Consider the following 17,028-nt stretch of genomic DNA (forward strand, 5'->3'; position numbering starts at 1 on the left):
AAATAGAGTGCCCCATTACCTAACCCCACTGTGTAAAACTATCATTAGACGCCTAAATGCGGGATTCTGGCCCAAAAAAAGAAAAGAAAATTTAGTTTATTCTTCTTGTACGCATAGTTGATCGTATCATAATATCATATATTTCTCACTGAGGCGGCTACAAAAAAAAGGGTGATGCATTGAATTAATTTTTCTGGGATGAGTATCTTTCCATCTTTGTGACTGTTTTAAGAGAACACGTTACAATTCCCACAGATATTTCAGCACCTACCGCCTCACTAAAGCAGGATGGATGTTAGGCCTGATAGTAATGTCATGTCATCTTCATCGCTACATTACATTTATCTTTGTTGACTATTTCAGATTGGTACACGGACCAAGTAACATTAACATTTAATGCTAATTGCTATTACTTCAAGTTGAACTCAAATTCAAATTTAGTGGAACTGGCTTTTTCAAATTACAGAACAGTTCAAACTCAGGAACCCTTAAACGGCCAAAATAAATAGGAACAAGAGATAACAATACTAAAATGATAGAGATATAATGGCACTGCAAAAAACTGTACCATTTATCTCACTTCCACTTGAGGGACTGCCTAATGCCAGTGTAAATGAGTCCTAAAGACCTTCCAATCAAGCAAACCAAAAAGAAAGAGATAGCCTCACTCACTTATCAACAATAGCTCTTATAAGAGGCATGGCGATGTCAGAAAATTCAAGGAAAAGGCTGAAGTAATATCGCCTGCAAGACACAGATCAACAGCAGAAAACCATCATAAATAATAATGAAGAATGAGGGCAAAGTTAAAAAACAAACACGAATAGCATCTTCCCCTTCTATTTTGTAGCTATAAATGCATTATCAAATAACAAGATATGAGACCTTGGAGTATAAGTATTTCTTTTGAATCAAAGTTTTTTCTTTTGTTTATCAAATGTTTATTGTACTTCTTGTGCAAGAGGTGATCTTAGGCCTCTACTATTTAAAATCCTCCACCCGCCACTGCCCATCCCGGAAAGTATGCTTGGATGGGTAATAATGAGGGAGAGAAGGGAAAGAAACGAGATGTTTTATAAAGTCCCTTTTTTAGTTTGGAGGTTATTAATAGATGGACGAAATGAAGATTTTTAACCAGCCCAAATTCTTCAAAGTCGTGCCTCCTTTATTTTAAGTTCATGCAATCTAGCGAATGATTTTGGTGGAGAAAGTTCCTCCAAACAAGGGAAACGGTAACTATCATCCCTCTTCCTTCTCTTCATCTTTTCCCGGATCCCTTACCTTCCGCTCCCTTCTCCATGCAACTTCCAAAACCATCGATCTATTTTCAATTGGAAAGTGCGCCAATACTTGAAAGAGTAAAGAGGAGAGCGATCATGTGCTGCTCCCTGCTTATTTAGAAGCAGATAAAGCACACAAAGCATATTTGCAACCTTTTTTTTTCTCTGCCACAATGCATATTTCCAATCATAAATGCAGTTCCTAAAACATACCAACAATCCATCTTGTAAACAAAGCAACCCATCGACGAAGCTCCTAATGACAAATGGTGACTATTGTTGCGAACAAAGGAGCAAAAGTGAAAACAAAATGTCATGTTGAGCCCCTCTCTTCAAATCCTTACAACTATGAGTGCAAGAGAGATGAGATTATAGAAGTGGAAGAACCCAGTCACTCAAATAGCCTGTAAGGCATCTCATATTCCTCAATGTAAGATTAAGGCATCTCCATACTACCTAAGCATCTCATAACACCAGCTTTGAGACCAATTTATGGGTACTTAAATTACATGGAAAACACTTCCCTAGAAGCTAGAACCAGCTACCAAAGTACGCTATAGGACATCCCATACTGCTTGATGATCTAGGTATCTTGTAAAATTAAACACACCCCCCCCCCCCCCCCAAAACAAGGGGGAACCCCCATGGCTACACCCAATTTCCTTGACAAACTTCAATAACGATTGACAGGCACCTAAGTGAGGTGGGAAACCTGAGGTGATAAAACCAGCCGCTTAAATACCTTGCGAGCATGTCATATCTTATTTAGAACTCAGGTATGGACATTCTACTTTTTCTTTTTCTTTTTTTTTTTTTTTGGGATAAGTCGGAAACAGTTATGACATGCTACTTCAGTATCCATCATTGTGCATGCAAGTTTTTACCAAAAATTAATGTTTATTTTAGTATGTATGCCACAAATAAAAAGGAATTGTAAAATGATTATTCCGCGGATACAAGGATTCAAATAAGGCACATATTGAAAAAGCATGCAAGAATTGTAAATTCATTAGGTCATTGCACTTAGTTTCATGCTTGAAAGAAGATAAAGAGTGGAAGAAAAATACCATCCTGTCAGGGCTCTCAATTCCTTAGTTCGCTTTACAACTATGGGGAGACTGCTTATCACAATGTAATGTAATTTGGCTGACGCAGTATTCGCATTTCCCTGGGTAAACCTCTTCCACCAGCCTTGATTTTCAGTCTGACTATTGCATGGTAGATCAATGGGTCGACTCTCCAGAGTGCACAAGTCAAAGCGATCCTCATACATAGACACAACTGTGTCCATGTTGTGGTACAGCCACTGGTTCAAGGCTACCTGAAGGAGAATTTCTTAAAGTCCTGTTAAGATTTCACACAAATTTTGAAAAGAAAGATAAACTATAAAGAAATTAGTATATCTTAAAATAGTACAAGAAACCCATTCAGTTTGCAAGCATATAACTGACTCAATTAAGATTTAGTTCCAAGAATTAAAATCTCACAGATCTCAACATCATTTGGGACTGAACAAAAAACAAAAGAGCAATAAAATTATTTTGATCAAAACTGGTGCAATTTACATTTTTCATCACAATCCAGGAAAATAATGTCAAAAGAAAGTTCTGCTTAGGTGGGAAGAAAATAATGCATTGAATTAATAATCTGTTCTCGATCATGAGGGTTTAGAAAACAATAGGCATACCGACCTGGATAGTTTAATATATCAATTTTCCTCACATTGATTTGTTAAAGTAATGCACAGCATAGCTCTTTTGAAAAGTGCATGAAGATATACAAAGGCATCATATTTACAAAATGAAAAGTGCATGCAGAAAAAATAATCCATAACATCTTAGAAAATTGAACCCATATCTCAAAATAGCCCGATTTCAAAAATGCCATTCTGATTGGTCAGCACAATGAACAAAAACATTATATGGCATCCAGCAATATGATTAAAATTTGTTCGTGAGTACTAGCGCATACCTAAATGACAGCCAAAGATTGTGACCATAAAATATCAAGGAAAAAGGGGAAACCAACTCAGCTCATTCAAGCAAAGAATTTTACACAATGGTTCCCAAACCATAATTTGAGACCCAAAATAATTACAATTGAAAAACACAGTTTATAAGAAAATAACCACTCCAGAGGACTAAAATCTAAAACATTCAGCTAAAAGGAGTCTGCACTGAATTCTTACAGGAGAAAAAGAACTCTTTTTTTTGGGAGGGGGGGGACAATACAGTTAACAACGTCTAGAAAAAATTTTATTTTCTTTATATGTTGACTGATCCACGTTCTCCATACATTCAAATTGCATTTTTTTTTTTGGGTGATGAACGACTAAAATCATCAAATAGAAGATGAAAATAGTAATATACTGTTAGAAACTAACACACGATTAATCCCTACCCCAAGCATGAAACTAGAAAAAAGTACACTAAGAAAGTACCTCATTCCGTAATTTTTGGAGTTCTCTGGTGGAAAAAGCACATAACGACAAGTCTAACCTATTTGTTTCACTTGACATGTCACCATCAACAGAAATGAACTCCAAATACAAGGTGGCAACCCCATCTGCTAACGTTATCACCAGATCCTCCAATATAGAAATCCCATGCAAAGCAAATAAAGAGGAATCAAAGCAAAAATCCTCCCTGATAAATATTAAAAAACAATATAAAAATGATGAAGGGTGACTGGCAAACATCCCATGTCAAAGATTAGACACAAGATAATCAATTTTAAATTCAAAAAGTCTGGCATGACATCATAGAATACGCCCAAAACAAACATGATGGTTAGTTGCACTTCCAGGCACAATCATCACTAAAGTGAAGAGGTTTCCCTTCCTTAGCAAGCCTAAACACGTTACTGCTAGGCACTCGGAAAACATGCTATGGCACCTGTATCTGGCATTTACTACAAAAAAAGCATTCTTATGCAGGGGAAAAAAGTCTTAATCAATGTCATTTCACTCTAGTAAACCATATACTCCAATATAAGTAAAACTACAAAACTACCCGTCATTGACCCCTTGCTGCGTTTTGTTTTTTATGTTTTCATGGAAAACCACAGTGGCAAGGACAAAAGTAAAACAAAAAACAATGTAGACAGAAGCCCAAATGCATGGACCAAATAATTCATAAGAAAGCTAATTTACAAGTTGCATGTCCCTTGACTACTCATCTAAACTGATGTTAATTTAGTTGGAGTATTGACTATTTGCATTAGAAAGCTGTCAAGGTCAATATATCTATAAAAGTTGCCGGAAATCACATGATTCATAAGCCATGAACAATATAGCTTATCTCAGATTCCGTGCAAATACACATGCGTAGGACTCACTTTAGTTAAAACCAGAAGATCCTAGAGACACAGCATTTCTATGATGTGGGGTAAACATGATATGTTCCTGTGAAGCATTTCTATTTCATGGCATATAATGAAATTACAATAAACTAGTTCATGAATCAAGAAGCAGTACAATCAAGCAAAGATGAAAAATATGATCCTAGCAAAAATTAGAAAACTTGATAATCTCACCTGAAAGAACCATAAGTAAGATAGCACAGTAATTCTGCATAAAGATCCATCTTCCCAGATTTTTTTATGCTTTGCACAATAATGCTGTCTCCTTTTACTTTTTCAAGTATCAAAGAAGCAAGTTTCTAGGAACGAGAACGAATCAAACAAGTGTAAAATCAGCATTTTATTCAAAAGTAATGGCCAAAAGGATGTGTGTCAAGTGACGCATTTACTCCCCAGAAATACCTTTTCAGCAATGCTTTTTCCAAGGGAAAACTCCTTTTCCAGCCAAGCCATACATATGGAACAATAGGATCTTTGAACAACTTCGGAAAACACTCTCAACCGATCATCCATAATGACAGGTTTGGCACTGCTTGAGATATTATTAACCTGCAAAACAGAAGCAGAACTGTTAACAGTATAGAAAAAATAACCTGAAAGAATTTGAAGTTTCATAAAGGTCAATCACAAACTACAAGATTCATTTTTTAATCAAAATAAAAATGTGACAGGAGGAAAACAAAACATTCACCATCATCACAAAATGCAATAATTCATCTGGATTCATGAATAGAATGAGTAAATTTTATTCACATTGAGAAAATAGATGAGATGCAATATTCAACAATCAAAGCATTGACCTTGAGGACTGAGTAAATAGGGCGAGAATGAATCTGCTTTATTCAATAATTTTTGAAGTAATGAGGTACAATATATAACCAGCTAAGATAATCTGGGGTAAATCTAGGATAAACGATAAAACCAAAAAGGATCTATCCTAATCAGGCTAGTAATCCTAATCAGATTAATAAACTAAAAAATACAAAGACTGAAATAAATAAAACAGACTGAAATAAATAAAACACAGCTTATTGGGCCTCGGCTTTGTCTTCCAACACTCCCCCTCAAGCTGGTGAGTAGATGTCAATCATTCCCAGCTTGCTCCTCAATCCTTCGAATGAGTCTCTGGGTAATAGCTTGGTGAACAAATCTGCCACTTGATTTTTGGTTCGAATGTGAGATAAGTCAATTATACCTCCTTCAATTTTTTCCGTTATGAAGTGTCTGTCAATTTCAACATGTTTTGTCCTATCATGATGCACAGGATTCAGGGCCATTTCTATAGCTGATTTACCGTCACACTAAAGTTTTATTGGTCCAATATGCATCAGTCTCAATTCCTTTAGAACTCTAATTATCCAAATCCCTTCACAGACCCCAAGAGCCAATGCCCTTAGTTCTGCCTCAGCACTGCTTCTGGAAACTACTAGTTGCTTCTTGCTTCTCTAGGTAACCAGATTTCCCCATAAATAAGTGATGTATCCAGTAGTAGACCTCCTATCTAGCAAGGACCGCCCATGATCAGCATCCGTGTAAATTTCTATTCCTCTAAACTCTCTTTTCTTGAAGAATAATCCTTTCCTTGGATTCATCTTCAAATATTTCAGAATTCTATACACTGCTTCCATATGCTATTCTTGCGGTTGATTCATGAACTGGCTTACAACTCCCATAGCATAGCTGATATCTGGCCGTGTATGAGCCAGATAAATGAGCTTTCCTACCAACCGTTGGTATCTTCCAGTGTCAACTGGTATACCATCTTTCTTGTATTCTAAATTGCAGTTTGTCTCCATGGGAGTTTTTGCAGGTTTGGCTCCAAGCATTCTTGTTTCTTGCAATAAATCTAGTGTGTACTTTCTCTGAGAAACGTTTATTCCCTGTTTGGTTCTACCAATCTCCATCCCAACGAAATACCTCATCTATCCTAGATCTTTCATTTCGAACTCAGCTGCCAATGATTTCTTTAGCTCTCTCACGGCACTTTCGTCATTTCCTGTAATCACAATATCGTCTACATACACTATTAGGATGATGATTTGATCATCAGTATGCTTTATGAAAAGTGTATGGTCTGATTGCCCTTGTGAGTATACCATTCCTTTCATAGTTGTTGAGAATCTCCCGAACCAAGCTCTAGGGGATTGTTTCAACCCATATAATGATTTTTGGAGTTTACAAACCTTTGAGCTATTTGTTGAATTCTGTAGGCCAACCGGTATCTTCATATACACTTCCTCTTTAAGATCCCCATTTAGAAAGGCATTTTTCACGTCTAGCTGATAGAGTGGCCAATCTAGATTCGCTGCCACTGATAAAAGGACCTTAATGGTGTTGAGCTTTGCCACCGGAGCAAAGGTTTCTTGATAATCAACCCCATACGTTTGTGTATATCCTTGAGCCACAAGTCTCGCTTTATATTTGTTTATGCTTCCGTCTGGATTATACTTGATTGTGAAAACCCACCAACATCCCACGGTCTTCTTTCCTGGGGGTAGATCAATGATTTTCCACATTTCATTCTATTTTAATGCTTCCAACTCTTCATTGATAGCTTGTTTCCAATTAGAGTTACCAATAGCCTCTTGAAATGTTTTGGGTACTCTCTCACTGGACAAGTTTGCTATGAAAGTCTGCATTCTAGGAGATAATTTATTATAGGAAACAAATTTACTGATTGGATGCTAAGTACAGGATCTTACCCCTTTCCTGAGAGCAATTGGCCACCCAAGTTCCTTAGGATCTAACATTGGATTGGAGATTTGGTTGTGCCTTGGAATGTGAGGGACTCTATTATTTTGCTGCTCTTCTGAATCTAATTCGGTACTATACTCCTGGTCCATCCCTGTCTCAACACTATTTTCCACATGGTTGTGATTTTGTCCAGTAGAGGAAGCTTGTGGGTTTGGACTTTCACGTTCGAGTTGAGTAGGGAAATTTAGGTTTTCAGAAGCTTGTGGATTTAGGTTTTCAGGTTTGGGTATAGCCTGGTTTGGTTCAAGTTCGTGTATGGCCTTGTTTGGTTCAAGTTCGTGTATGGCTTGGGTTGGTTCAAGGCTGTCTAGGTTTGTTTGAGCAGGGGCACCCAAGGTTAGCCATTCTTCCGTGTCATAATTTCTCCCCCTGAATGGGCAACTTAGGATAGTAGGCATCTTCTTCTGAAAAAACATCCTTAGTGACATAAACTCTCCTTGTTGTAGGGCAATAACACTTATAACCCTTTTGAGTAGGGGAGTACCCAAGAAAGATACATTTTTGAGCTCTTGATTCAAGTTTGTTGCCATCATCTCGATGTATATATACTACACACCCAAATACTTTCAAGGGAATGTCTGAGACTAGGGGTGAATTTGGGTAAGTTTCAAGAAGTTTTTGGGTGGGAGTTTGGTAGTTGAGTACCTTTGTGGGCATTCTGTTGATAAGGTAGGTTGATGTGAGAATAGCTTCTCCCAAGAAGAGGTTTGGAACATTCTTGGCAATCATGATAGCTCGAGTGACTTCTAGGAGATGTCAGTTCTTCCGTTCAGCTACCCATTCTGTTGTGGGGTGTATGTACATGAGGTCTAATGGTGGATTCCTTGCTGGTCAAGGAATTCTTTCAAGGTTGTGCTAAGATACTCTCTTGCATTGTCACTTCTTAAAATCTTGATTGTCCCTTGGAAAGTTTTCACAAATGTGTGGAAACTTCTGAAAATGCTAAAAATTTCTGATTTTTCTTTCATTAGGTATACCCAGGTTACTCAGGTGTGATCATCAATAAAGGTCACAAACCACCTAGCATTAGAGGTTGATTTAACTCTTGCGGGTCCCCAAATATCACTATGTATTAAGGTAAAGGGTGCAGTTGGTTTATAGGATTGTTTGGAGTAGGAAGTTCTTGTTTGTTTTGCAAGTTGGCAAGTTTCACAATGAAAAGGAGCTGAACTTATATTCAATAAAGCTGGAAATAAGTGTTTTATATAATCAAAACTGGGATGGCCTATCCTAGAGTGTCATAACAATACATCCTTATTTGAAAAATTTGAACTAAACAACGCATTGCCCACTTGTTTATTGGTGATCCTGAAGCCTTTAAGATAATAGAGTCCATCCTATTCTTTAGCAATACCAATCCTCCTCCTCATTGTCAAATCCTGAGAAACACAAACTGTATCATCAAAAGACACTCGGCAGTGATGATTTCTAGTTATTTTACTCACTGATAGCAAATTACATGCGAGTACTGGGACAAATAGAACATTCTGTAATTCTAAGTTATTTGAGATTTCAACAATTCCAACACCACAAACTTTGGAAAAAATTCCATTAGCAACTTTCACTTTAAGGTTCTTCTCATGACAATACTTTAGAATTCTGAACAAAGCTTTATTACCTGCCATATGGTCTGTAGCTCCAGAGTCAACAATCCAAGTATTATCACTGGTTACCATGGCGTTTAGGGCTATAATGGAATTACCTAACTTTACCAGATTTGCTTTAAGGGTAGAGGTTGAGTTGTTATGCTTCTCAAGAATTCGTTTGAGTACTTGTAGTTCTTCTTGGCTAAGAGTTTCTCCATTCTTCTCATTCTCATTAGTCACAGCAATGTATTCCCTACTCTCCATTCTTCGTTTTTGTTTCAGATTTGCTCGCTTGCCGTGTAATTTCCAACATATGTCTCTAGTATGACCATTTTTGTTGCAATGATCACACCATCCTTTGGGATTCTTCTTTCCTCTTTGTTTTGGTCCATTGTTGCCCTGTACTGTCAATGTCGAACTCTCAGAGGATGCAGATACACTTAGGGTAAGTTGTTTTCCGCTTTCTTCACATTTGACCATGTTGAAAGTTTCAAATAATGATGGCATCGGCTTCATTCCCATAACTCTTCCTCTCACATCATCAAACATGTCAATGAGACCAAGTAAGAACTCATAGGTTCTTTCTATTTCGACCAGCTCCCTATATAGTTGGGCATCATTGCTACACTTCCATTCATGGACATCAAACATGTCCAACTGCTGCCACAAACGTGTGAGAGCAATATAATATTGTGTCACTGTCATGCTTCCTTGTTTCATCTCTCTTTGTAATTTTTTTATTTGAAACAAAGCAGCAGTGTTCTCCATAGCAGAGTATGTTCTTTTTGCAGCATCCCATATCTCTTTTGCTGTCTTAGCAAGTAAATAACCTTCACTGATGTCTACCGTCATGAAATTACATAACCAGGTCATCACTAGATTGTTTTTGGCAAACCAAGTATCATACTTTGAGTCTTCCGGCCTTGGTTGTAGAGCCTCCCCAGTTATATACTTTGAGTCTTCTAGACCTGAGACATGGTTTCATGGGCCAAATTGCTGCTAGCTTCATGCAACCGGGGATGTGGCTTCGTGCGACTAATTTGTCTGGTCTTAGTCGCGAACAAGACTGCTGTTTTTACTCACCCAAGACCATGGCTTCGTGCGACCAAGTTGGATGGTCTTAGTCGCAGTTACCCGCTCTAATACCATGAGTAAATAGGGTGAGAATGAATCTGCTTTATTCAATATTTCTGAAGTAATGAGGTACAATATTAAACCAGCTAAGATAATCTAGGGTAAATCTAGGATAAATGATAAAACCAAAAAGGATCTATCCTAATCAGGCTAGTAATCCTAATTAGATTAATAAAATAAAAAATACAAAGACTGAAATAAATAAAACAGACTGAAATAAATAAAACACAGCTTATAGGGCCTGGGCTTTGTCTTCCAACAAGGACAAAGCTCCATTAGCTAGCCAAAATCAACTAGGCTATTAAATGTTCACATCTGATCATAGAAAGAGCTTATAACTATACCTAGCCTACTTTATTACAATGACAGGCATCTTGAAAATCAGAAAGAAACGAATATTAATTAGCAATAGAATGTGCTCAAAAACAAATTTGATGATTTTAATCTCTATAAAGCATTAATTACCCAGTCTCAAATTGCAATTAATCTATGTCCAAGGAGGAAGCACATAATTAAAAATACAGAGTACAGTTACTTTGTATTTTTTATCATTAATTTCTATAAAATAACAAAAGAAATATCTCCAATCCCAACTATATGCTTACTTGCACTCAAATACTTCTTCTCAAGAAATAAATATTATTAGAGATATGTTAGGTTGGAAACACACTTGAAGCATTTATTAGAACGGAATTATTGCTCCTCTCGTCATTTAAATATCTCTAACACACAGATAACATTCTTATATGTAAAACAAATGAAGAAATGCCTGCCTCCTCCGCAATTTTCTCAAAAGCAGCCCAAAGCAACCGTAACTTTGGACCCTCAGCAACAGCATTCAAACTCAAGGGCCGCTTTACAGATTGAATGATGCAGTCTCCTGAATAAGCCTTGTATTCTAAAGTGTTTAGAGAATTCAAAAGCTTTTCCCTCACAACATTCAAGACATACTTTGAATTAAGTTGATAAGTATTCTCCATAGCACTGCAATAGAGAGAAAGTTTCTCAAGTAACTAACCAAAGCAGACTATAATCCTAGGTTCAAATACAAATAAATTTTTCATTAATGAATATGACAAAATTTTCAACCTTGTCATCATTGACATGCTTACCCTTACCTACCAGAATTGTCTGAGGTTTCAGCAACCAAATTTTTATCAGAAATGATCTTTTGACCACCAGCATAAGATTTTTCAACAGGAATTACTCCAGCCATATATGTGAGAAATATACTGGCCATCAAAAGCACCTGGTCAACAACTGGCACAAAATCAGAGGCCGTTGCACCATCAAAATCAACTAATGTCCCCAAGCCAATGCTCATCAAGGAGGTCACCCGAAGATGAGGACTAATATTCAAATTTTTGGAACCACCAGCACTTAGCTTAAACATTCTCCATGAAGAGAATTGACCGAATTTACAGCCATTACTGGAATTCTTTCTGCAACAAGTATTCACAGGTTGGGTCAACCTACCATGTTTGTAATACCGTTCACAAAAAGGGAATGAAGACTAGCCATTTGGTATAACCACATGATAGCAAAGCATCTGACAAACTTAGCATTAGAAAGCAAAATGGTGAACTAGCAAATTGGTCGATGCCAAATATACTCTCGAGTGAATGTGATAAAACTGAAGAATTAAGCACAGAAAATTTACTCCTGAAATTTTTAGTGACAAAACATTAATCACTAAAATTTTGTACTGATTCAAGAAAAAGTTTATCTTAAGCCTTAATGTGTATTAAAGAGATATTATTAGCTTTTATTAATATTTGAAAAGATGCATTCAAGGAAAGAACTACTATTTAATAATTATATAATGAAAAGGGTTGCTTTTACAAGTTTTTTTCTTTTCAAGTGAATCCATTTTCTCTAGGTGCCACTGAACCATTTTCCATGCTAAAACATTTCATATTCAGCCCCGAATTGAATTTTCATAGAAGTTTTCATTAAGGTTAACATCCCCCACAAAGACATCAAGCTCTAGAGCTATGAAATGTTCAATCTGAGGAGAGTTTATTTTGTTTTAAACAAAGGATTTGTTATAGTCCATTAACCACTCAAACAGAAAGACCTGGAAAATTGAGATAGTCCATTTTGGCAAGAACATATTATTACAACAAACTAAGGTTTAATATTGCATTTTCAGTTTTTATGATTCTATAAGAATTCACCACTTTATTTTTCTAGGGCCCATAAGAATTTACTACTATCTCTAGTCCTTAATATAAGACCTAGTTGACTAATTTGGGAGATTAAAAAAATTAGTTAAGTCAATTATTTGTAGTAAATAAGTATTGTCTTTCCTAGAATACCCTTGCTAATTATGTGTTTTAGCTAAAACTACCATTTGATGACACTTAACATGTGCAACTACTACAAGGACTACTTTTAAAAAAAGGGATAAATATGAAAGACAAAGTGAATTAGGGTCAGAGATAGTATTACATATTGCTTAGTAAGGATTCTCATTTACTCGTCTCCTTGGGGATTTTATGGGGAGGAGGAAGAAGAATAAAATTAGAGCTAGCACACAAAATAGGAGGGCACATATAATGGAGATGAGAGAAATGAAATGCATAGAAGGAAAAGGCTGAAGTGAGAAGCATGAAACCTGTGAATAGCCTTAAAATTTGTAGTCTGAAATGAAAGGTCTCTCTCTCTAATAGGCCTCGTCAGCATATGCAGCTTAACAGACAATGGGGAAGCCACACAAGCTGCCATCGATAAGAATTCTTGCTCCACAGTCAACACATTATTATTTAGCGCCTAATAAGTATTTGATTACCTGCAAACACCCACAAGAAGCAAGAAGAAATTGAATGAAACACGCAATCCATTAGTAAATACCATAAGCTGAAGAAAATCTTACGTGCTGGAAACAAAAAACGAAGAAGCATTACAGAATAATACGAGCCAAAATATATGACAATGACAAAAGATGGAGCAGGTATATAGATTTCATTATTCAAGTAGGTTCTCCTTAAAAACCGAGGTGTGAAAAGTATGGCATAACATGGAATAATAGCAAGCTTCCATCTGAATCTGCTCACGAAGCACAGAAGGCACATAGGAATTCCATTCCTTTCAAAGACCCTCGGGAATGCTTGTCTAACTATTACAGTATAGTCGCATTATGTGACCCGTTTCAGTCTCGTTGTCAATCAAGCTTCAAATTAGCAATACAGCAATTAATATACTGAAGCAATAGAACCCATACTTGCATTTCTTCATCTTTTTTTCCCCAAATTGCGTGGTAACATAAACTTGAATAACAATACGGTTAAACATTGACAATGAAACACATTTGAGCTTAAACATCGCATGCGTCCAGGGTAAAATACCATAGAGCAACGCATAATGGCAACAAGGATCAAAATCCAGATGCAAATGCCACGAGTGCTGAATGGCAAGCGGTGAGTCCCCGCAGTGTTTGAATGAAAGACAGAGGAAGATTATTTTGCTTTGTATTATTTATTCTTACATACTCTATATTCCTAATTCTCGTTGTAGAAAGCAAAATGAGCGAAGAACCAAGCAAAACGGGGATTGATGAAGATTGGATTTGTGCGTACCTGATTACTTCGTTGCCTCTTCCGTCCGACTCCAAACAACTACTGAGGCCTCATGTAGGCCTTCGGATGCCTCTGCGTCCGGCTTCGAACAATTACGGCGCCGTTTAGATTTTTTTAAAAATAGAAACATTATATCCATTAATCACAAAATAACAAATTTAAGGTTACAAACAAAAAAGGGGCTTCTTGCGAGCCAAAAACCTTTAATTTTGGATCGATGATGAAATGAAAGAGCTGTTTTTAAGCTTTTGTTGGATGAGGGGGAAAAAAACCAGAAGCAGTTATAAATTGGGTAAATATGTAATTTTAACCCTTATTTTGTTTCTCAACTACAATTTTATCCCTAATTTTTTATTGAGGGTATAAATAGAATTGCACTAAAAAAATAACAAATAAATTATACCTGAGAAATAAGATAAATTTAAAATTAAACTATTAAAAAGATAAAAATAAAATTATGCCTGAAAAATAAAATATTTTTTTTTACCAAACCTGAAAAATAAGATTAGACTTTATAAAGTTTGATTTAGGAGAACATCTGTTGATATTTTATAACCAAATTTATTTACTCGTATAAACATTTTTTTAATTATAATTTAGGAAATATAAAGTAAGTATATTAAAAGAATTTTATCTCAATTTATTTAAAATATATTTATTTAAGTGACTTCAAAGAGGCACTTTTTCCTCATGTTTAGCCCTTTCAGGCTTATTTTTTGGCTTCAAATATATTCAACTAAAATACTGTAAAAAGCATTACCTTCGTCTCAACATGATACGTTTACCCAAAAGTTATTACCGGAAATGTTATTACATTGACTCATTCTTTTTCCCGTTTTTATTTATATATTTCAAATAATATTTTATTTTTCCTAACCCTGATGCGGCCGTTTTATAAAACATGTTTATTATCTTTTTAATCTCATTTAGGATAAAGCAGCACTAACAGCCCAATTTTATTTTATTTTTCATGTATACACCTACCACAATTTTCTTGGTGGTATAATCTTTTAAATTTTGTCGCTTTTTTATTTATCTAAAAGCACTCTTTTACTTGTATTCATCTTAACTGTTAGAATTAATAATTTTGATTCCTTTTATTAAATTATTAATAATTTTTTACAAAGTAATCAAATTACTGTCATATTAAAAAAATTTGGTGAAAAAATTTAGGGAAAATAGCAAATAAAGACCTTTGAAAATATAAAATGGCAATTTGGGTACCTCAATTCACAAAATAGCTATCAGAGACCAGGTCCTAAATTGCAATTATGAAATGCAGGAGAAAAGTCAAAAATGTCATTCCCTTTCTCTTCCTTCCGTCTCATCCCCTCCCTCTTTTTCTTTCTTCTCTTGCTCTCTCTCTCTCTCTCTTCGTCCTTCTCTTTGCTGCTACTGAATCAAGCTCAAAGCATTGCACTCTAGTCCTCACCTCAGCCACGTCTCTCACTTCAGAATTTAGAGGAAGAGAAAGGCACTGCTATGTTCTGATTCTTCCACCATAGCTCAAAACCCTATCTCCATTTCCACCTTCCATAGCCACAAACTTGGTGCGGCGAAGAAGGATCTGTACCTTAGAATATTTGGTAAAGTTTCAGCTTGTACTATTATCTCTTGTAACAAAATAATATTGCGATGGTTTGTTGGATTTTGAATAGAAAATCTACTTTGAAATTATTATTCCTTGTCTCGGAGAGAGAAGGAACAGTGTAGCAAAGCATGTTGGAGCATTGTTTTATGCTTGTTTAAGATTATGTGTAATGCTTACAGAGTGTGATATTCTGCCCCTGCTTGAACTAAGTACCAAATCCGCAACATTATTTGATTCATCTTTTATCACCTTGAATATATCAGAACATTATCAATTCATTATGTTTTTCTACTGTCTAAAACAGGGCTTTATGCATATCTAATAATTATCTTACCATAACTTATGAAAACTATACCAAAAATTACACTAATTTTGAATTCCTCCTTCTTTCTTTACTTTGTCTTTGGTATTGTCTTTGTGAGTCAGGTAGTTATGGAGGAAATCAAGAAATGAAAATTCATGATTAACTTTCATTAGTCAATTTATCAGTTTCATGGAGAAAGTCAAAGGCTATTTTAATGTGTATGTGTCTTTTTATATATAGTTTGAACTTTTTTGTGTGTACATACCCAGAAAACATACCAAGATCATATTGGATTTTGTCTTGCGTACAGGACAATTCTTTCAAATGGAACAAGGTGTCAAGAAATTCTGAGGACTATGGTTAGATTAGGAAATACATTTCAATTTGATGGTGACAAGTTCATAATCTACTCCTCCTTAAAGAATGAAAGCTTGGATGATTCATTGCATGTGAATGAGGAAGGGAAGTCAACTTTATGATGGAATGTAAGACTCAAGATTGCATGAGGTGCAGCTCATAATTAGTTTCCTTGTACAAGGGGTTCAACTCATTGAACTTGTCATTAATCTTACTAAACTTGTCATTTACTGCTTATCAGAAGTAGTTGCTGTCAGAAATCTGCAAATTTTAATTTCAACAGAGAAATTTGAAATTGTATGAAACCTTATGGGAACTTATTATTTGCTATACTCAATTTGTCATTTGTCATAGTAAACTCGTTACTTCGTAAATCAATGTGAAAATTCAGTCATTTTGACAGAGAAATTTGAAATTGTGTGAAAACCTGATGGAACTTGTCATTTGCCAAACTCAACTTATCATTTGCCATAGTAAACTGGTCACTTCATAAGTCAATATGAAAATTCAGTCATTTTAACGAAGAAATTTGAAATTGTATGAAAATCTCATAGGAACTTGTCATTTGCTATACTCAACTTGTTATTTGCCATAGTAAACTTGTCACTTCATAAATCAATGTGCAAATTCATTCATTTTTTTGAAATTATATGAAAACCTTATGGGGACTTGTCATTTGCCAAACTCAACTTGTTATTTGCCATAGTAAACTTGTCACTTCGTAAATCAATGTAGAAATTCAATCATTTTAATGGAGAAATTTGAAATTGTATGAAAACCTTATGGGAACTTGTCATTTGCCAAACTCAATTTGTTATTTGCCATAGTAAATTTGTCACTTCGTAAATCAACGTGAAAATTCTGTCATTTTGATAGAGAAATTTGAAATTGCATAAAAACCTTATGGAAACTTGTCATTTGCCAAATTCAACTTGTCATTTGTCATAGTTAATTTGTCACTTTGTAAATCAATGTGGAAATTCAGTCATTTCAACAGAGAAATTTAAAATTGTATGAAATTCTTATGGGAACTTATCATTTGTCATATCCAACTTGTTATTGTCATAGTAAACTTTTCACTTCG

General features: G+C 35.4%; 1 protein-coding gene across 1 annotated transcript; it reads right to left on the bottom strand.

The window, feature by feature from the left end:
* Positions 1 to 668: 668 nt before the first annotated feature.
* LOC114752325 (uncharacterized) lies at positions 669 to 13,754 on the bottom strand. The gene is made up of 9 exons (XM_028941056.1): positions 13,693 to 13,754; positions 12,732 to 12,905; positions 11,233 to 11,556; positions 10,888 to 11,098; positions 5,043 to 5,189; positions 4,815 to 4,939; positions 3,721 to 3,925; positions 2,348 to 2,601; positions 669 to 744 (listed from the first exon to the last, which is right to left on the bottom strand). The coding sequence occupies exons 2-9, from the start codon at positions 12,839 to 12,841 to the stop codon at positions 669 to 671; spliced, it is 1,452 nt and encodes a 483-aa protein (XP_028796889.1). The 5' UTR covers positions 12,842 to 12,905; positions 13,693 to 13,754.
* Positions 13,755 to 17,028: the final 3,274 nt, after the last annotated feature.

This window comes from Neltuma alba, unplaced genomic scaffold, assembly GCF_004799145.2.
Source record: "Neltuma alba isolate B1F8T4 unplaced genomic scaffold, ASM479914v2 tig00007337_pilon, whole genome shotgun sequence".
NCBI lineage: Eukaryota > Viridiplantae > Streptophyta > Magnoliopsida > Fabales > Fabaceae > Neltuma > Neltuma alba.

Excerpts from the sequence above, each read along its gene's own strand:
- LOC114752325 (XM_028941056.1), bottom strand. The coding sequence starts at position 12,841 with ATGGCAGCTTGTGTGGCTTCCCCATTGTCTGTTAAGCTGCATATGCTG. Across the intron at positions 3,926-4,814 it reads CTTACTTATGGTTCTTTCAG|GGAGGATTTTTGCTTTGATT; the intron begins GTGAGATTATCA and ends AATATTTATCAG. Across the intron at positions 2,602-3,720 it reads TCCAAAAATTACGGAATGAG|GTAGCCTTGAACCAGTGGCT; the intron begins GTACTTTCTTAG and ends ATTCTCCTTCAG.